Source organism: Mus caroli, unplaced genomic scaffold (genome assembly GCF_978045245.1).
Source record: "Mus caroli unplaced genomic scaffold, Mus_caroli_1 scaffold_8, whole genome shotgun sequence".
NCBI lineage: Eukaryota > Metazoa > Chordata > Mammalia > Rodentia > Muridae > Mus > Mus caroli.
This window is the reverse complement of record NW_028227263.1, coordinates 27,635,144-27,657,302: the sequence shown is the minus strand read 5'-3', so window position 1 is coordinate 27,657,302 and position 22,159 is coordinate 27,635,144. Positions and strand designations below refer to the sequence as shown.

Sequence of the window (22,159 nt, the reverse complement as noted above, 5' to 3'; positions counted from 1 at the left end):
AGTAAACACTTCCCTCATATTCCTTTGCTTTGCTGTAATCTTTAACAAAACCTTCAATGCTACACAGGTTTAGAGACTGTACTTTCACTCTAAGAGGTGCTAACACAATGAGCTCCTGCTAAGAGCAACAAGCCTAATCAAAGGTTCACATCTGACCCCCCCCCCAGCTTGCCCCCCCCACACACACACACACATGATCATGTTTGAAATGCTTTGTCCCCATCAGTTAGTCCTATTTTGGGAGATTTTAGGACTTTTTGAACAGGAGTTCTCAACCTATGGGTGAAACTCTCTTGAAGGTCAAATGACTCTTTCACAGACCACTGGAAAACACAGATACTTACATTACAACTCATAATAGTAGCAAAAGTACTCTTATGAACAAGAACAATGTATGGTTGGGAGTCACTACAAAATGAAGAGCTGTATTAAAGGGTCTCAGTACTAGGACCGTTGAGAACCACTGCTTTAGGAATTCACTATAAGTGGGTTGTTGCTGGGCAGTGGTGACCCACACCTTTAATCCCAGTGCTTGGGAGGCAGAGGCAGGCTGATTTCTGAGTTCGAGGCCAGCCTGGTCTATAGAGTGAGTTCAAGAACAGCCAGGGCTACACAGAGAAACCCTGTCTCGAAAAACCAAAACCAAAAAAAAAAAAAAAAAAAAGAAAAAGAAAAAAAGTGGTTAATTGAAGGCAGGTCCTTGGGTCCCTGACTCCTTCCTATCACACTCTTCTACTTTGGCCACCATACCTGCCATGATGGACTGAGACACTCTGAAACCATGGGCCAAAATAAATCCTTCTTCCCTTGAGCTGCTTTTGTCAAATGCCTATCACAGCAGTGAGTAAAGTAACATCTACCATTTCATTCCATCTTTACCACAACCCTTTTAATTGCATTTTATGGGTTGGGTGACTGAGGTTCCCAGTTGTACTGGTGACTACAAACTTTCTCCCTATAAATCCAAATTCACCTCCATATAGCCTTTTCCATCTTCATTAGATAAGTAAAGCTCTTTCCTAGAGAAGTCACCTAGACCCTAAGTTTCACCTATCTCCCAAACTCTTTTACCTTCTGGAGGCCAGACTCTTCCGCTTAAGCACTCTTCACCACACTACCTGCAAGAGCACAGGAACACCACTCCTGTATAAGTAACTGGATTCCTTTCCTTCTAAATATCTAATCAGGGTCACATATGGAATCCTAGCTCTTAGGAGGATCAAGAATTGAAGGACAGCCTCACCTACACAGCAATTTGAAGAGCAGACTAGGTCACATGAGACCCTGTCTTGCACATTCCATCTCATCAGTTATTGTCCAGATTCTTCAAAGCCAAGTTCCTAAAAACTCCACCTTACTTTTCAGATCACTGAAGCATTCACCCCAAGGCTGGAGAGATGGCTCAGCGGTTAAGAGCACTGAGTTCAAATCCCAGCAACCATGTGGTGGCTCACAACCATTTGTAGTGAGATCTGATGCCCTCTTCTGGTGTGTCAGAAGACAGCTACAGTGTACTTACATATGATTGATTGATTGATAGATAGATAGATAGATCTGTATAAAAAAAGAAAAAGAAAAACATTCACCCCACTCATCTCTAAGAGCTGCCTTTCAGTATACTTCTCCCTTTCCCTACCCTCTCCCTCCCTCCCTCTGTGTGTGTGTGTGAGAGAGAGAGAGAGAGAGAGAGAGAGAGAGAGACAGAGACAGAGACAGAGACAGAGAGAGAGACAGAGACATCAGGTAGGAGTTGAGAAGCTGGAAGGGATGAAGAAATGGGTGAGGGGAATGCAGACATCTTGGATAGGTTGGCCACAGGGAGGTGTGTGTGTGTGTGTGTGTGTGTGTGTGTGTGTCCGTGTGTGTTTAAAGGCAGAATATCTGTCCTGGAACTTAGACCAGGCTGGCCTCAAACTCAGAGAGATCTGCCTGCCTATGCCTCCAAGTGCTAAAATTAAAGACATGCACCACCATGTCTGACTTAATTTCACTCTTTTAGCTAAAGCCCCATATCCATTTTTCAGTTTCCAAATGTTCTTTCTCAATGCTGCTCTGCCTGGTGTCTTGTTTGGTTTGATTCTTTAAAGTGGCTGTAGATACAATGGCTCTGTAATTCAATCTAGTCCAAACAACCTCTTTACTTACTTCATCCTGCGACCAGTTTAGACTGTGACATAATAGCCATGCAGAGTTCCTTAATCTTGCTTATGATTTTTTTTTACACTAAGATGGCAAAACCCCAACCCCAAATAAATCCAATGATCAGCTACTCACTCAGAAGCATAACACTGCCAACAAACTACTCAGACCTCCCAATTCTCTTCTGATTCCAAAACATCCTAACTCCAACCCATAGACTCCAACCTTTGCCAAGGAGAGTATATGGTAACAAATCTGCACTCAATCCCGCATCTCCAGCTCCTCTCATTCCTCTCCATTTTCCAGGTACTGACTTATTACTTCTCTTCCCAACACCGCTAAATTTTCTCCCTAAATATGTGAAATTTCCTAACTTAATGTCTTTCATTTAAAAGATATGAGTGTACACACACACACACACAATGCTCCCTGTGGCCAACCTATTCAAGATGTCTGCATTCCCCTCACCCATTTCTTCACCCCTTCCAGCTTCTCAACTCCTACCTGATGTGACTTCTGCTCATGCCTCTGCCCTCCAGGTTGCTAAATCCAAGATCTACTTTTAAGTCTGAAATCTACTCACTCTCTCAGGCTCTCACAGAACTACAAGTAGAGTTGTGAGTCCTAAAAATGAGATAGGGAAAAAAAAAAAAAAAACGAAAACTCCCTCTTTTAAATATCCTTATAGTATGGGTTGGAGGAACAGCTTAGCTATGTTTAAGAATCACTGTGCTGTTTTTCCAAAGGACTAAAGTTTGGGTTCCAACACCTGTATCTGACAGCTCAGAATCACCTGAAACTCCAGCTCCAAGAGACCCAATACCCTTTTTGGGTCTCTATAGGCACTACAACATTCATGAAAACATACACATGCACATAAATTAATTTTTTTAATTCATAAAACAATACTTACAATCACATCTTGAGGGAATGGAACAATTGATTCTTCTCCTGATCCTCTCACAGGCTCTTTTGCCAAACCACCAATCCTTGCAAACTCTTAAAGGCCTAGCCTTAAGCTCTCTGGGAAGCCACCTGATTTGTACTCTCTTTAACCTTTGCTGACATTAATCCTTGCTGACAAAGTATCATCTGCGGATCATCAACTTGCACATGTAGGTCTCACTATATATCCATTCTGAGTATCAGGCCTGTGTATTCCACCTTCTCAAGCTAGACACAGGAGCACATCTGCAATTCAACTACTTGGGAGACAGATGCAAGAAGCTAACCTGAACTCAGAAGCTAGATCCAGTCTGGGCAATATAGTAAAACCTTAACTCAAAACTAAAACAAACAAAAAAACTCTCAATGTTCTAAGACCTCAAACACAACTGACTCCTTTGTTCCCAGTATCGCCCACAGAATAAACAGTGCCACCTTCAGGTATTTTCTAATAAAAGGCACTATATGATCTGTTAAACTAGATATCTCATCTCCAATACTCAGCTCCACCACCACCACCCTCGTCTCTTCTACACAATGCAAAAAATAATTCTAAGGCACAAAACTAAGGTCACTCTCTCACCATCATCATCCTGAACATGTTCCTTTCCAAGTTAACTTATCTACAATCTCAAGTTTTAACTTTTTGGTGTCTAGACAGAATTTAGTCTCTGCCTGCCAGAACAGCATTGTCCTTAGCCCTTGCTCCCTCAGTCTTTCTCATTCCAAGCCTCACTCAACTTTCCTTTGCCAAAGTTAGTTTCTCATGTTTCCTTAGAAGCCATCATTTGTGCAGTTTAGAAGGCCTAATGGTTTTTCCCTCAGTTCTTACTAACTGTATGTACTCTACAAAAAATGTGTAAAACATCAGAAGGGCAGAGGCCTGTTAGGTATCACACTGCCTAGACAGCATATAAAATTACATGTTGACTAAATTAAGTCACTGGGGCTTTTTGTTCAACTTTGCAATTCAGCTGCGATCTAAACTTCCTCTCCAAATCCTTCCAGGAAAATCAACATTTCTGGGCTCAGTAGTAATGCACGTGGTACAGAGAGCATGAGAACCTTGGTTCAGTCCCCAACTGTCAAACAAAAGAAAGAAAGAAGAATACCAACATTTTCTTGGACCTTTTACAAAAGGGACTGAGAGCTAAAGACTACAAAAGAGGGTTAGGGAGAGTACAGGCACTTGCAGTCAAGCCTGGTGACATTAGTTCAATCAACCTCAGAAGCACATGTTAGAAGGAGAAAACCAATTCCTATAAGTTGCCCTCTGAGCTCTACTTCCATACCAGAAGAAGACTTGAGCACTCACACACATCTTTTTTTTTTTTTAATCTTTTTTGTTTGTTTGTTTTTTGTTTTTTGTTTTTGAGACAGGGTTTCTCTGTATAGCCCTGGCTGTCCTGGAACTCATTTTGTAGGCCAGGCTGGCCTCGAACTCAGAAATCCGCCTGCCTCTGCCTCCCGAGTGCTGGGATTAAAGGCGTGCAGCACCACCACCCGGCTCACACACATCTTTTCAAAGATTACAAAAGATATTTCCAGTTCAGGATCCTAAGAATCTATAATCTAGATAGGCATGGTAGCACATGACTTAGTTCTAGCACTCAGAGGCAGAAGCAGGTATCTAACTTACAGGTCAACCAGAGCTACATAGAGACACCAGACTCAGTCTCAAAATAAATACATCTAGAAAAAAGACTACTCTAAATTGCATAATCTAAATGCTGTTGAGATTTGAATTAACAATGACCTCTATCGGGGGCTGGGGAGATGGCTCAGCAGGTAAGAGCACCCGACTGCTCTTCCAAAGGTCCAGAGTTCAAATCCCAGCAACCACATGGTGGCTCACAACCATCCGTAACAAGATCTGACTCCCTCTTCTGGAGTGTCTGAAGACAGCTACAGTGTACTTATATATAATAAATAAATCTTTAAAAAAAAAAAAAAAAGAATGACCTCTATCACCTCATATATGGGAATGCTTCCTCACAAAGCAATGGAGCCACGTGAAAGGATGAGAAGGTGTGGACTTACTAGAGTAGGTGTGGTCTTGCTCAAAGAAGGGTGTCACTGGAGGGGTAGCCTTTGATGTTTCAAAAGCCTACACCTGGTTCAGTTGCCCCTACCCGACCCCTGCCATCAGGATGTAGCTCTTAACTACTTTTGCTGCATGCCTCCATGTTCCTTGCCATGATAATAATAGACTAAACCTCTGAAACTGCAATCTACCCCCCCCCCATTAAATGCTTTCTCTTATAAGAGTTGCCTTGGTCATGGTGTCTCTTCACAGCAATAGAACAGTGACTAAGACAGGGTATAAAAATGGTAAGTAATTTCAGGAAAAAAAAATCTCACCATTAGCTCCTTTTTCATAGTCACACAGTCAGTTAGCTAGTTAGTTAGTTAGCTAGCTAGTTAATTATAGGATGATTTTAGCTGCTCACTTGCTTGATATGTTACCACTAACAACAGGAGGCACTATGATACACCATATATTCTTCCAATTAGAAGACCAAATGCAGTTTTTGCTACAAGGAGAAAAGAAGACAGAAAAAAGAATGGGAGTTTAGAAGATGATGGCAGGGGCTGGTGAGATGGCTCAGTGTGTAAGAGCACCCGACTGCTCTTCCAAAGGTCCAGCGTTCAAATCCCAGCAACCACATGGTGGCTCACAACCATCCGTAAGGAGATCTGACTCCCTCTTCTGGAGGTCTGAAGACAGTTACAATGTACTTACATATAATAAATAAATAAATCTTTTTAAAAAAAGATGATGGTGAATGGACATGTATTAAGTTTTATCTTTTAGCTTAAAGATCTAATTTCACTATGGAGCATGGGCTCAGGAGGCTGCGGTAGGAGAACCAGAAAGAACACAAGATCCAGGCAGCCAAGCTATACAGGAGACCTGACTCAAGAGCAAGAAATAAAGGAGAGAGGAAAGGGAGAGACAGAGACAAAGGGTCAATGAGCACATGAAAACATTCAATAGCATCTATAATTAGGAAAATGCAAATCAAAACTACAAGGTAAATTTACTAATAATCAGAATCTTAAAACTGAAAATAAAAACAAAAAAGAAAAAAAATTTATGCGGATGTAGAGAAGAAATTGGAGCTTTTCTGCATTGCTGTGAGAATGTAAAATATTACAGCCACTTCAGGAAACAGTTTGACCATCCTTCAAAGGGCAGAAAATTACAAGTAGACCAGCAAATCTCTCGAGGTATATATATGCCCAAAATTGAAAATACATGTTGCAATAAAAGCATACATAAAGTTCTACCACAACAGTTACATTATTAGTCAAGAGGTGGACATCTGTATGTCTATCAGCAGAAGAGATGCAAGGCATCGTACAGCAGAATATAATTCAGCAGTAAGAAGGAATGAAGTGCTCACACGTGCAGCACCTTGAGTTAAAGTGGGAAACATCAGACTAAGTGACATTAGCCAGAAACAAAAGGCCACATACTGCACAGTTCTACTCATATGACTGAACAGATTCACATGGTAGGGCTGTGCTTGTCATGTGCTGGATCACAGTGAGAATGTGGAGTGACTGCTTAGTGGATATAGATAGGGTTATTCAAACTAAATACAAGTGCTCAATGATTGCATTACATCAAGATGTCAACAAATGGTACGTTTTATATACATTTTACCACCCCCTCAAAACCAACCACATTCTTATTTGTGATATTCTAAACCATGAAGAAGCACTGGCTAGGTGCAGAATGTATTACAAAAGGACACAGGGGCTTCTAAGAGAATAATTATAGCCTGGTTATAGTAGTTACACTACTATATTCATTTGTCAAAACCAAAAGAACTACACAGCATCACTTCCATCAAAGTCATTTTAATTTTTTCAGTATTTGCCCTTCAGCTAGGACAGAAGCTCAATGGTAGAACACTCTCTTAACATACATGATGCCCTAGGTTCAACATGTCAAAAAATAAACTCCTTTCTTATGGTAAGGTTTTCAAAGAAAGCAAGTTTTGTTTTGAATAATTCAGGATGCCATGCCTTATACTGCCCATTTTATAAGAAAACATAAGCACCGTCCCACTGGTTTAATGTCACTATATACCTCCAGTGAAACAAGTTGCTGACCCGAGAAATAGCCCATAGGAAGAACTGAAGCTGCAAGCTACATCTGGACAAAGCACCCAGAAAAACTTGAACCAGAAAAAGACAGGTGCTGTCAAAACCAACAATAAGCAGTTATAAACTTCTAGCACAACAGCAACCTTGCCATTGACAATGCCTGAGAAACTTTTGAAAATCCACAGAGCACCTTATTTAAAATAAGTAATTATTGTTATAATAAATCCATAAGTTTGTAACAGTCTATCACCTATTTTGATAAATGAATAGTCTAAATTCTCATTAACGAACCACTAAAGGATAATGCAAAATTAAAAATTTAAGCAGCACTAAAGCAGCACCAGGCTAGATGGGGTAAACATTGAGTCACAGTGAGATTCTGTCTTAAAAACAAACAGCAAAAATAAATGCTATGAGCCGGGTGTGGTGGCACACGCCTTTAATCCCAACGCTCAGGAGGTGGAGGCAGGCAGATTTCTGAGTTCGAGGCCAGCATGGTCTACAAAGTGAGCTCCAGGACAGCCAGGGTTATACAGAGAACCCTGCCTCGAAAAACCAAAAAAATAAAAATAAAAATAAATGCTATGTAAAAGACGCTAATTTTCATGTGAGACAAAAGCAGAAAAAAAGGATGTGGTGCCACAAAATCATTTGAACAGATAATGTGTAATTTGAACATGTCACTTTAGGATGAGATGGAGCATGTTCAGGATAATACAGTTGGAGATTTAGACATGTACACTTAAACAACAAACTCTCTTGGACTGGAGAGATGGTTCATCTGTTAACAGTATGTGCTGCTCTTCCACAGGACCCAGGGTCAAGTCTCAGCACCCACTTGGCAAGTAGCAACCATCCATAACTCCATCTGGCCAAAGTACCCAGAAAAACTTGGATCAGTAACATCCAGGTGCTGCCAAAGCCAACAAAAACAGTTATAAACTTCTAGCACAACAACCCTGTCAGAGGATGAGACACTTTCTAACCTCCTTGGGCACCAAGCATGCATATGATACAGACATGAACACATGAGCAACACTACACACATAAAACATACAATTCTATAAATGGAGAAGGGGGAAGAAAGGAGGGGGAAGGAAGGAGGAAAGGAGAAAAAGAATCTTACCAAATTAGTATGACCATGTGAGATGGTATACCACAGGTCAGGGGCACCAACCTTCCTTTTATTTTTTTTTAAGAGATTTATTTATTTTATGTATTTGTGTACACTGTAGCTGCACAGAGGTTGTGAGCCATCATGTGGTTGCTGGGAATTGAACTCTGGACCTCTGCTCGCTCTGGCCCAAAGATTTATTAATTTATTAATATATGTAAGCACACTAGCTGTCTTCAAGACACTCCAGAAGAGGGTGTCAGATCTCATTACAGATGGTTATGAGCCACCATGTGGTTACTGGGATTTGAACTCAGAATCTTCGGAAAAGCAGTCAGTGCTCTTAACCATGGAGCCATCTCTCTCCAGCACCAACCTTTCTAAGCAACTACCTGATACAGCCTAACTTGAAACATGTTTAAACATTAAGACAAACAAGAAGAGGCATTAATTAAGCTTAGAATCAGTGGCTCTCTACAGGGGAAGACTTCCAGAAACATCTAGAGGCAGTTTTCAGTTTGCACATTAAAATAACCTTGAAAAAGCATCTAGAACACCTTGATTTTCTAACTTTGCCAATAAAAATCATACAAATACACACATAAATTTTTAAATTGACTGATTCAACATCTCTAGTAACTCCCACAGGACATATCTCCTTAAATATTCTGGGGTAGCAAACAGGTTTCCAACTACTGTTTAAAAAAACAAGTATTGAGAGCTGGTAAGGATGCCTGCTAGATGAACTAGGGCTGGAAAGCAGGCTCAGCAGCAGTTCTGCTCTTCCAGAGAACCTGACTGCAACTTTGTAGCTCATACCATTTGTAAAACCAGTTCCAGAGGGAATCCAATACCATCTTCTGGCTTCTAAGAGCATTGGATGATACACACAGGCAAAATACCCATATACAAAGTACTTCTTTAAAAATGTTATAAAGGCAATGAGCTATGCTCAATCTCCCTCTCAGGACACATTTGGTTAAAGAAGCAGCTCCCTCTGATCCTCATAAACGCGCTGTAGTGCTTACAAACAAAAAACATTTTTTAAACGTTTTTAATAAAAAAAAAAAGATAAATCTCAGAAGGCATGTTATAAATCAACTACTAAGAAAAGACACAAGATCACACTATTATACCACATTAACTGAAGAGAGTTGTACAGAACTTACTAAAACCCAGGAAGCAGTATCATTCAAAGCCCCAGAAGGAAAGGTGGGAGAGTCCAGCTGTGCTCAGCAGGCAACAGAAATACTGACATACTTAATGGTTAGCTTAAACTTAAGGAAGCTAGAAACATCTTAACACTACCTATTAAGTTATTTCAGACCTACAAAATCTACAAACTCCTTTTTTGTTATATTTTATACTAAACACATTTAATCATTTAATTTAAAATAAGTAACTTTTATAATTTCCTTGTACAACAAGATAAAAAAAAGTAGGACTGAGTCCAAAATAATAAAAAATAAAATAATAGTCCATTTCAAAGAGCTCTTCTCCTCTCCAAAAAAGCAAAAAGTAACTGGCTTGATTTAATTCATCAGCATTATATACATCATGTACATTTATCTAAACATCACTTTGTACTCCATACACATGTACAACTGCATCTTTTAAAAATAGAGCATGTGCCGGGTGTGGTAGCGCACGCCTTTAGCCCCAGCAGAGGCGGGCGGATTTCTGAGTTAGAGGCCAGCCTGGTCTACAGAGTGAGTTCCAGGACAGCCAGGGCTACACAGAGAAACCCTGTCTCGAGAAAAAAAAAAATTAATTAATTAATTTAATTTAATTAAATCAAGTTCCATGGGCCTGCTGCCACTGAAAACCTACTCCATCTTCATTTTTCCTCAGGTACCCTAAGAACAGTAAAGACAAGACAAGAAGTGCATCTGGCCTTTTTACAACATATTCTAGATTGCTTTCTTTTCAACTAAATATTGATATTAATTCTGTGATACCAGTGATCTAGTCAGAAAACAGGCAAGGTCCTAGCTATATGATGAATAATGTTGAGTACTAGCTTACCAGAATTAATTTTACTTTTTGGCCGGGCGTGGTGGCACACACCTTTAATCCCAGCACCCGGGAGGCAGAGGCGGGCAGATTTCTAAATTCGAGGCCAGCCTGGTCTACAAAGTGAGTCTCAAAAAAAAAAAAAATTTTTTTTTTTAATTTTTTGAAAGGATATAGGCATCAAAATGAATCTGTTGGCTCTGGGAAGCAGGGTTTCATTCCTCTAACCAAGCACAGAATTGCCACTGCCCCGGGACATCAGCAACCTCAACCCAGTACTTAGTATTTTAGTGAATGGACTCTTTTAAGCAATATGGATAGATATAACAGATATGGGTTAAGAGACTAATGTAGAAAAGAATTTCAAAATAAGAGCAAGGTGTTGGGCTGGTGAGATGGCTCAGTGGGTAAGAGCACCCGACTGCTCTTCCGAAGGTCCAGAGTTCAAATCCCAGCAACCACATGGTGGCTCACAACCATCCGTAACGAGATCTGGCGCCCTCTTCTGGAGTGTGTGAAGACAGCTACAGTGAACTTACATATAATAAATAAATAAATCTTTAAAAAAAAAAAAAAAACGAGCAAGGTGTTTTTCAAGATTAATAAAACCTATGAATTTTAATTAGCATATCCTTCCTTCTATTAAGGACCTGTTTAATCAGCTGTATAATTTACTGCCTGAGGCTAACTGGCCTACAAGAACAAATCCCCTTCAAATGCTTTCTAAGGTAACAGGTTTATAAACTCAGGAGCTATATAGGGAAAAAAACTTGCCAGCTCCAAGTCCTGCCTCTACCAATCTATGACCTATGACCAGTGTACCTGAAAAACACTGCATATGCACTGACAGTGTACAATGGAATTTTTTTTGACTAGCATTCTCTAATCAACACACATTGACATTGCAAATGGGAACACAAGACATTCAGAGAGGCTCTAACCCAGTGTTTCTCAACCTTCCTAATACTACAACCCTTTAATACAGATCCTCAGGTTGAGATGACCCCAACCATAAAATTATTCTCATTGCTACTACACAACTATAATTTTGCTACTTTTTTTTGGTTTTTTGAGACAGGGTTTCTCTGTATAGCCCTGGCTGTCCTGGAACTCACTTTGTAGACCAGGCTGGCCTCCAACTCAGAAATCCGCCTGCCTCTGCCTCCCGAGTGCTGGGATTAAAGGCTTGTGCCACCACGCCCGGTCAATTTTGCTGCTCTTATGAACTGAAATGTAAATATCTGATACGTAAAAAAAAAAAAGCAAGAGTGTGGTTAGAGGGCCAGGAATCTGTAGCTCCTAGAATAAGCTTAGCCAAATGAGGACCTATGTGGTCCAGAACCCATATACCCAAAAAGGGTAATGTTATAGGTCTACCATCTGAAACGTCATAGCACTCTTCAGATATTCCAAGCAAGCAATGTTTATAGCAATAGTGTGACAGAAGTACACTGAAGATGGTAAGACCCAAAAACCTAATAAAGTATAAACTTATAATAAATCCTGACCCACCATGTAAAGATATCCTCTCAGCCGGGCGTGGTGGCACACGCCTTTAATCCCAGCACTCGGGAGGCAGAGGCAGGCGGATTTCTGAGTTCGAGGCCAGCCTGGTCTACAAAGTGAGTTCCAGGACAGCCAGGGCTATACAGAGAAACCCTGTCTCGAAAAACCAAAAAAAAAAAAAAAAAAAAAAAGATATCCTCTCTGCAAAAGATTTTAAGGTAGGACCAATAAAATGGTTCATTAGTTAAAGGCACTTAATACCACATCTGACAGTCTTTGACTTCCACAAATGAGATGAGGCACCTGTGTGCACATGTGCATGCACACATACACACAAAAAATTAAAAATGTAAAAAACAAATGTCATTGTATGCTCTCACCATATGCTGGTGCTGGCAGCAATGTCAGGGACAAGGAATCCAACTGAAAAGTGAGTCTCCTGGTCGAGAGTGGTGGTTACAGAGGTATTCACATCCATTCAAAAAAAAAAGCCACTAACTCAAAAAATGAACCATACATTTCACTCGATAAACAGAAGAGGGAACAGAACTTTCTAAAGCCAAACAGTTCTGAGTAAACAAAGTGCTCTAAGCTGATTATACTCTAAAGACAAAACAAAATATAGTAAGCTGAGGTATTTTATTAAGAGTTAAACTACAAATTTTCTAAACTCTGCCTTTAGGTCTTGATACAAGAGAAATTCTTTCCTTATTTTGTAGTTCCAAAAATACAACAAGCTTTGAGAAAATGAAGCCAACTTCAGGTAATCAAAATAATGACAGTATGAAAAGAACTGAAACATACAGTTTGTTTGACTCCATCATGGACAGTTCAGTGACAGGAACTCCTTGGATCTGTTTTTTGGTTAATTAGGATAGGGGAGGCAGAAAACCCTAGCACTGTAAGAATTCAGTGTTCTAAAAGACAGTATGATCACATCTGTTTTATAGGTGTGACATGTCATATTTACTAAGGTGAATTAAGTGTGGGCAAGCAGAAAGGCTCACGTAAGTAGTCACCCTTAACCAACACTAGACAACAAATGAAGAAGGACTTATGCTAGCCCAAGTTTCTACATACTGGGGACACTTTTGTCTGAGCTTCAATCATGTACTATAAACAGAACACAGAATTGTGACTTAGGTCCTCAGTAGTCTCTTGTCTAGGTTTTCCCAACTGTACTTACAATACTTACACACCCTTCAAGAACCAACAAACTAAATCTTCCTAACTGAAGCCAATTTGCTGCTAGTAAGACTTCAACAACAGCTCCTCAAACCATTCCAATTACACTTCAACTATGACCAAAGCCAACAAGTGTAGTTGCAGTCCACCCCACCCCCCACCTTCATCATCTTATTCCTCCCAAGCATTGTGCCTCTAAATAAACATTATTTACTGAGGACAGCTTCCACTGACAGCAGCTTTGTTTGGTTCCGATTTTCTCCAAGCTTACCATGAAAACTATATAGAACAATTTCACCACCCTACTGACTTCCACTAAGATGTATAGCTTTCCTCCTCTAAAGCCATTAATATAGAAATAGTTACTATACCTTGCCATTTTTATTGGAGAACAGTTCAGTAGTTTCTATGATCAAATACACGTAGATAAGGCCTTAGAGTATAGTATGCTGTCATTTTTTAAAGCATTCTTTATTTCTCAGACTTGCAAGTCAAAAATATCCCTAAAAAGTATCAATATTTACTGGTGAGGACATATTCACACACTTAAAACTATTTTATGATTTCTTAGTAGGGATTTAAGGAAGGCTCAGCAGTTAAGTGCACTGAATGCTCTTGCAGAAGACTCAGGTTCAATTTCTAGCACCCACAACCATCTTGAATTCCAATCCCATGGGATCCAATGCCCTCTTCTGGCCTCTGGGGACACTGCATGCACATGTTTCACAGGCATACAAAACAATCACACACATTTTTTTTTTAAATGAAAATTAATAGTTTAAATACTAATTTGAAGTTCAGGCTCGCAGCAGTTTTAGAAAGGAATGAAGGACCAACAAGATGCTCATGGGCAAAGGCACTTGCTGTCAGTAAGCATGATGGTTGGCTGGTGTTCTATTGCCAGAACTCACATAAAGGTGAATGGGAAGAACTGACTTCACAACTTTGTCTTATGACCTCCACATGCACATTGTGTCACATGTATGTCTCTCTATCCTCCTACCCCCTCTCTCACACACAAAGATTTTTTTTTTAAGGAATTAAAGGGTAAAAACATTCAGCTTAAAAAATAATTGCTAAATGTTTTTATAAAGGTTTTATTTGATAATGAAAAAATTAAGTTCTGAAAAACAAATCACTCCTATACAATTAGTTGAAAACTCTCAATGCACTGAGGAATCTGTAATACAGAACTGATGGAGTTTGGTGGGCTGCAGTTATGTTTCCTGATACTTGGAGGTTGACGAAGAAGGACCAGAGCCCAGTAGACAATACAGACCAAACAAACATTCAAACATAATTATTAGATTCTACTTAAAGTTCCATTCATAGCAATGAGATAAGTGGCTGTTCGGTTTTTAGCTGTTTTTTATTCAGTATATTACAAATCTATGGACACTAGACTTTCTACAAACTCACAAAAAAGTACAACATACAATTCTGATCTCATAAACCTAATGTCAGCCAGCAGAGGTGGCACACATATTTAATCCCAGTACTCAAGAGGCAGATGCAGGCAGATCTACCCTGATCAACACAGGGATTTCCAGGCCAGCCAGGCTATACAGCCTGCCCACCTGTGTAATGCTAGCACTCCACAAGTTGATTGAGCAAGGAGCATTAAGATAAGCCTGGGCTATAGTAGTGAGAATCCGGTCTCCAAATTAGAAACCTAACTTTTTGTTTGTTTATTTTGTTTTGTTTTTTGAGACAGGGTTTCTTTGTATATATAGCCCTGGCTATCCTGGAACTCACCCTGTAGACCAGGCTGTCCTGGAACTCACAGAGAGTGCTGGAATTAAAAACACGCATCATCATTACCCAGCTTAAAACCCAACTTTTCATACCAGACATAAATATCTAACTCTAATTTCACAACTTTTTTAATTATTTATTTTTATATATTTATGTAACTCTAATTTAACACCTTTTTAAAAATTATTTTTTTATATATTTATATGTAAGTACACTGTAGCTGTCTTCAGACACACCAGAAGAGGGCATCTGATCATTTTACAGATGGTTGTGAGCCACCATGTGCTTGCTGGAAACTAACTCAGGACCTCTGGAAGAGCAGTCAGTCAGTGTTCCTAACTGCTGAGCCATCTCTCCAGCCCAACACTTCTATTTTTTAATCTTTCACATGGAGTTTTATACTCCTTAGAACTTTGATCTGGTAAATGGTACTAAAAATGGTAACTAGCTCTAGTACTGTTTCATTCATTTAGAAGCCTAGAAATAGAAAGGCACTGTGACACATTCCAGTAACTCCCGCTACTCAAGGCTGAGAGAATAGTACCTGAAGCTTGAGATCAGCTTGGGCTACAGACTATGTCTCAAAAAAATATCTAGACAGATAAAACTTGGGCACTACAAGCTACCTAATATATATCAATACATATGTGCTAAACTCCTAAAACTTCCAAGTCTAGGAGTAAGACCTATTGAATGCATTTTTTTCTTCAATATGTATTTGTGTGTGTGTGTGTGTGTATAGATACCTTGAAGCCAAATTTACAGAGAATTGTGAGCTGCCCAAAGTGAGTACTGAGAACTGAGCCATCTCTCCAGCCCAACTTTTGTTTTAATGAGTTTAACTCCTACTCAAATTAGTCAATGCCAATTTAGAATATTAAAATGTACAGTAATTAACTACACACTTAACTTTCTTTTTTTTTCTTTTTTTTAAGATTTATTTATTGGGCTGGTGAGATGGCTCAGTGGGTAAGAGCACCCGACTGCTCTTCCAAAGGTCCGGAGTTCAAATCCCAGCAACCACATGGTGGCTCACAACCATCCGTAATGAGATCTGATGCCCTCTTCTGGAGTGTCTGAAGACAACTACAGTGTACTTACATATAATAAATAAATAAATCTTAAAAAAAAAAGATTTATTTATTATTATATCTAGTACACTGTAGCTGTCTTTGGATGCAGAAGACGGCGTGAGATCTCACTACAGATGGGTGTGAGCCACCACATGGTTGCTGGGATTTGAACTCAGGACCTTCAAAAGAACAGTCAGTGCTCTTAATCACTGAGTCATCTCTCCAGCCCCACACAACTTTCAAACAAAGAATTCTGGTTGGACATGTGGCACATACCTGTAACTGCCAGCATTCAAGGGGTTAAGATTACAGTTGTGTATCAAGGTCAGCCTGGGCTATATGAGACCCTATGTGTGTGTGCCTTCGTACTTAAATAGAAGTCACCTACAGGAATGTGGAGGCTACCTACAGAAGTTGATTCTCTCCTATCAAGTAGTTCCTAGAGCTCAAACTCAGGTCACAGGCCTGGTGCTGAGTGTTTTTTACTCACTGACCCAACTCTCCATCTCCTCAAAAAAAAAATGTTTTTTTGTTTGAGACAAGGTCACACTCTGTAGCTTTCCTTGGCTGCCCATGAACTCAAGAGATCCACCTGCCTCTGCTTCTAGAGTGTTGAGATTCAAGGTGTATATACCACTACAGCCAGCTCAAAAAACTCTTGAAGCACTCTAATCTCTATCTTTGGATACAACTAGGTATTTTCCATACAGGTAAAATCCAAAAATAGCACACTTTGGCTAGTGGCAAAGATAGGTCTCTGTTCAGCACAAAATGGTTGGGAAGATCCCAAAATTTTCCCAACTTTTTGTCTAAGATAGTAACAGGTTGCAAGTAAATAATAAAACCTAACATCACTCATTTCTTTTTCTTTGCAAGACAGCTAGCTATACAGCCTGCCTTTGCCTCCCAAGTATTGAGATTATAGGTCTAAGACACCACAGCCCACAAAGCTCTTACCTAACCATTCTGTAGGAGAGTACAGTGAATAAGACTACAACCAGGCAGTGGTGGAACATGACCTTAATCACAGCACTTAGGAGGAAGAGGCAGACAGATCTCTGAGTTAGAGGACAACCTGGACTACAGAATAAGTTCCAGAACAGCCTACACAGAGAAACCCTGGGAGGACACATGATTGACTACAGCCCAGTGCTCTGTAAACACTGTTTCTAGTGGTCTTGGTAAGCTTGCTCTTATCACAGTAGCCCACTATTCAGCTACCAAAGACCAAAGACACTACCTGTGGATATGTAAGAGGGATTACTTCTACTACGACAGGACAAACTGCCAAACTAAAATTTAAGACGCTGACAAGAATTGCTGCTCTTTTTTCTGTTTTGAGGCACAAGTCTTGTGTAGCTCAGGCTGGCCTGGAACTCACTACGTAGCTGAAGATAACCTTGAATTTCTGATCTAATGGAAAAAATCACTGCTGGAATTACTGGTATGTACTAACTACCACACCCTGGCTATGTGGCTGGGGATCAAACCCAGGGCTGCTTCATGCATTCCCAACCCAAGAATTAAGTTCTCAGTTGTCTGATTCCTCCTCCCCTCCATAAAAATCAGAGGGGGTAAAATGGTACAGAAAGAAAGGACAAATAATTGTTTTTAATAAAAATTATTTGAATAAAAAAATAGGCCTGGCAGTAACACACTTAAACTGCTAGCACCTGGGAAGTGGAAGATCAGGAGCTCAATCAAGGTCATCCTCAGCTAAACAAGACCCCCCTCCCCCGCCAAGAAGAAGAAGAAGAAGAAGAAGAAGAAGGAGGAGGAGGAGGAGGAGGAGGAGGAGGAGGAGGAGGAGGAGGAGGAGGAGGAGGAGGCCTAGAAAGAGAACTCAGCAGCTGCTGATCTTACAGAGGACTAGAGTTTGGTTACCAGCACCCACATGATGACTCACAATTGCCAGTAACTTCAGTCCAAAGACCTAACTCCCTCCTTACCTAACTTCTCCTGGCTCCTACCACAACCATGTTGTACATACATAAACTACAGGCACATGTAAATACACATAAAACTAGTAATTTTTTTTTTAAAGATTCAAGGGTCAGCAAGATGGCTCCTCAGCACTTGCTGCCCAGCCTGGTAACCTGAGTTAAATTGACAGAATCCACATGGCAGAAAAAGAAAACAGACTATGTGTGGTCCTCTGATCTCTCTATTCACTCACCCACTCATGGCTCACTGTGGCAGAGACATGCCCACACAGATAAGTAAAAGATTTTTTTTTAAATATTTGAATAAACTATAGTCTCTATGTAAGTACATAGAGAAAATATTTGGAAAAAGCACTTGGCCAAGGTTGGGGGGGGGGGGTGTCTCCATTCTATCATTAGCTATTCATCTTTCTGAGAGAGAAGAATGACTTCAACTTTTACTATGAAAATTATGACCTACAAACTTGAGGTTTTTTCCACTGGCTATTTAGCATATCAATCGTGACCACGTTACAAATAAACCAAGTGTGCTGAGGTATGTGTATATTCCTGTTTCCTCTAGAAAGCAAGTACTCCAGCCTTGTACTCCATAAAGCCAAGTGTGCACCTCATCATAGTCGTAGTCTCTAACCAAGAATTCAGAGCTCATACAAAGTTTTCATCCTTTCCCCATACACCCTCACTACGCCAAGAAACAAAAGTATTTGAAATATAGGTGACATTTACTAACAACCTATGTACATATTCCTTAACTATATAAGCCATTCTGCTCTCTGTGTGTGTGTGTGTGTGTGTGTGTGTGTTATACAAGTCATAATGCTAAAATATAGTAGAATCCATTGTTTTCCGAGACAGGAGGCAAGGGTTTATCTTGGCTGTCTTGGAACTCAGACCAGGCTGGCCTCAAACTCTCAGGAAGGAAGCCACCTGCCTCTGCCTCCCAAGTGCTGGGATTAAAAGTGTGCACCACCATAGCCAGCTGTAGAATCCATTTTTAAATAAGAGCTCTATCGAAAGTCAAATTCAAGTTCATTTATCACCTAATGTGTCAGCTGCTTAAAATCAAATCTCACACATTTCAATAACAGTGAAAACAAAGCATGTCAGTGAAAAGAATGTCAACTTGTTTTATTTAACGCACTGCACAAACCTTCATGCAGGGCAAGTCAAAGCGATTATTTTGCAAACACTCTTTATAACCGCTTCAAATCTCAAATCTAGACTTAGGCATTCATTTTTACAATCATTTAGTCACAAACATCAGTTCTCAAGAGGCACAATGTTTAGGAATGCACGTTAAAACAAAATAAGTGTACCCCTATTAGCCGAAGAGCATTTTAATTTCTCTACCAACTCTTAAAATAATACACACTAACTTCTCCTAAAATACTCCACTTCCAAGCTGTTCTGAAATTAGGAGGATCTACTAGAAAGCAAGACCAACACCAAAAAGTTTAAGCTTTCCATTCACGTGGCCAATTTCTGAACAACGGAGTGTACTTCAAAGAATACATCAACTTCTACTGAAAGACAGGTTTTATACATTTAGGAAGTCCTAGGCACTGTTAAAGCTCAGGTAGTCTCTGAATACTTGAAGCCTTTACTCAGCAAAGAATGGGAACCTACATTAAGTATAACCAGTCCATAATCAGAAAGAACTGACTATAAATAGTTTTTCTTTCGTACTTTTCTCTTAATATTTTAAATCCAACCAGATTCCAATTCCTTCGTGCAAAACGAAATTTCTCTACTCCTGAGAATTCAAATTGACTCCAAAGCGCCCTGGGAAATTACTGTTTCCAGAAAAACTATTTCTGCAGTTGGGGAAAACTTAAAATGCCCCAGTGCCAGATTGTGTCGATTTCATTCACAGTCCCACAATCTCATCTTTTGGTCGACTAACATCCTGTCTAAAGTCAAAGAAAGACCTCGGTAGAGTTCTCAGCTTTTAAAATACATTAATTAACACGTGGGAGTCCAGAAGGGCGCAGAGTTAAGGTGGTCTTTGGCATGAGGACTGGACGAGAAGCCGAGGAAGTTAATGGGTAACAGGGAGGGTTCCTGGACCTCAAATCTCAACTCGGAGTTAGACGGCAGTGGAACGTCCTCCTCCACCCAAGCTCAGAGCCACTGCTCCAGCCATCCGGCTGAGGCGGGCAGCCGGGCACAGAGGCCTCCGCTGCCCGCGGCTTTCCTGCCGGACCAGGCCGGGAGGACACCCAGGAAGCCGCGCCCGGCTCCAGGGACCGCGGGCCTAGGCCGCGCCTCCCAGTCCCGCGGGCCTAGGCCTCGGCCAGCTCCAGGCGAGGCTCGACGCGGTCACCCACCTGGGTTGCCAGTCATTCCAGCTCCGCGGGTACTTGGTGCCGCCGCCGCCGCTGCTCAGCCGAGACCCCGGGGCTCTGCGGCTCATTACCTTCCCCGACACGACATGGCCAAGCGCCGCCGCCCGAAGAAGCGCGAGTCGCCGCCTGAACCGGCCGCCGCCGACACTGCGATCTGGCCCGGAGCTGAGGAGGAAGCCGCGGAGGGGGCGGCGGAGGGCGGGGGAGGCGGACGGCCGTTCCGGGTTCCGCTGGAGCCCGCAACGCAGGAGCAGGAGGCGGGAGCGGCGCGGCGAGGGGGAGGCGGAGGCAGGCGAGGCGACGTCTCTTCCAGGGCAGCGCGCGGCCCGCGACGCTGGGGCCCAGGAGGACGAGGACAGCGAGGAGGCGGTGGCGGCGGCTCCTCACGCTCACACGGCCACGGCTTCCCCGCCTCCCGGCTCCGCCCGCCGCGCCGCCGCTGCCGCACGGCATGCTGGGAGCGAGGGGCGGTGCCGGCGCCCTAGGAGCCTGGAGAGGGGCGGGGCTCGGGATGAAAGGCGGGGCTATTGGTCACAGAATATGGACTAGAGGCGGGGCTTATGACAGGGGGTAGGGTCACCTAGGAGGGGCGGTGCCGGTGCGCCTCAAGCCTGGGGAAGAAGGGCGGGACTAGTTGGGGCGGGGTCTGTGGCTGCTGAACCTGGAGAGGGGGAGGGGCGAAAGTCAGAAGGCGGGACCTGCTCCAGAGGCATGGGAGTTCCGAGAGCTTAGGCTTCAAGGCGAGGTCCGCGTTCGCGTAGCTAAAAGGGGTGGGGCTTTGGGGAGAAGGCGAGAACTACTGGAGAGCAGGGACCCGGGCGGACCTCCCTGGGCCTCCTGAGCAGCAGCTCTGTCTGCGGGTGGTAGAGAGCACTGTGGCCTCGTCGCGGGGCATCATGGGAGAGGTGGTCTCCACCCCGGGTCCACACATACCCTCCCATACACTCGGAGGACCGGCAGTCAGGTGTGAACAGGCGTCCAATGGAGGACAGGAGGGGGAGCGTGCCCTTGAGCGCTAATGCGCGTACACAGACGTGCCCTTGGCGCTCACGTGCGTCCACCTGCCTGCCACCGTCTTAAGGGAAAAAGTCAGAATAGTAAAATCGAGGAAGGGGAAGTGAAAGCGACACCTTTTCAACCCCTACCTGAAATGTCATGCAGTTCTGGTACATTTTTTCCAAATGTGAAAAACAACGCCTGCTTCCTGCCCCATGAATTGTGCTCTGTAATCTTCTGGTTCCTTCTAGTAGTAAGAGTCCTGTTACCCACACTCTCCTGAAAGAATTCGATAAAGCATTGACCACATTATGTGAACGCAATATACTCCTTTGTGTGCGTGTTTACACGTGAAGTCCAGAGAACAACCTCAAGTGTTGCTCATAAGCTCCAGCTACCTTGTATTTTGAGGCAAGGTCTCTCTCTCTCTCTCACTGGCTGGGCGGAGAGCCCCACAAATCTTCTGTTTCCACAACGCTGGCTTTACAAACGGTGACACCATTTCTGGCTTTTTTCAGGTGGTTTCTCCTATGTGCAGGGCAAGCACTTTGATGACTGAGCTAGCTGCAGGCTCATCTTTAAAAATAGCCGAGATACACATGAAGCAAGTATTTAAACCTTTTCCACATAAAGTTTTTAGGCCATCCATCGTTTTGCCTCACAAGAGAAGTATGTATACATCACTTAAGTAATTCAAAATTGTTACCAAGGACATGGCTCAGAAAGTAGAATGCTCGAAGCAGGAGCAAGCACGAATCACTGGGTTCCATCCCCAGCACCCCATAAATGCAGCATGACGATGTGTCTGTAACCCTGGCATTCAAAAAATTGGAAACCGGAAGTTGTTCAGGCTCACCTTCTGCAAACCTGGCCTACATGAGACACTACCCACCCAACCCCTAAGAAAGAAAACGATCACTAAAAGTACTTAATTATCAAGCGATATCTCCCTATGAGTATATCCCTTACATTTTCCACCATCTGATCCTGAGTATGACCACAAAATCCGTCAATAAAGGAGGATCCTGC

General features: G+C 42.0%; 1 protein-coding gene across 2 annotated transcripts in view; it reads right to left on the bottom strand.

Annotated features, from left to right (window-relative positions):
* Smg1 (SMG1 nonsense mediated mRNA decay associated PI3K related kinase) overlaps nucleotides 1–20,549 on the bottom strand; it is a 103,975-nt gene extending 83,426 nt beyond the window's left edge. For both annotated transcript variants that reach the window (XM_021167439.2, XM_021167438.2), the window contains exon 1: nucleotides 20,117–20,549. Coding sequence is in view for 1 of the 2 variants with exons in the window: in XM_021167438.2 (XP_021023097.1) it covers nucleotides 20,117–20,202 (86 nt within the window). In the remaining variant the exon portion in view is untranslated. The remainder of the gene's footprint in view (nucleotides 1–20,116) is intronic.
* Nucleotides 20,550–22,159: the final 1,610 nt, after the last annotated feature.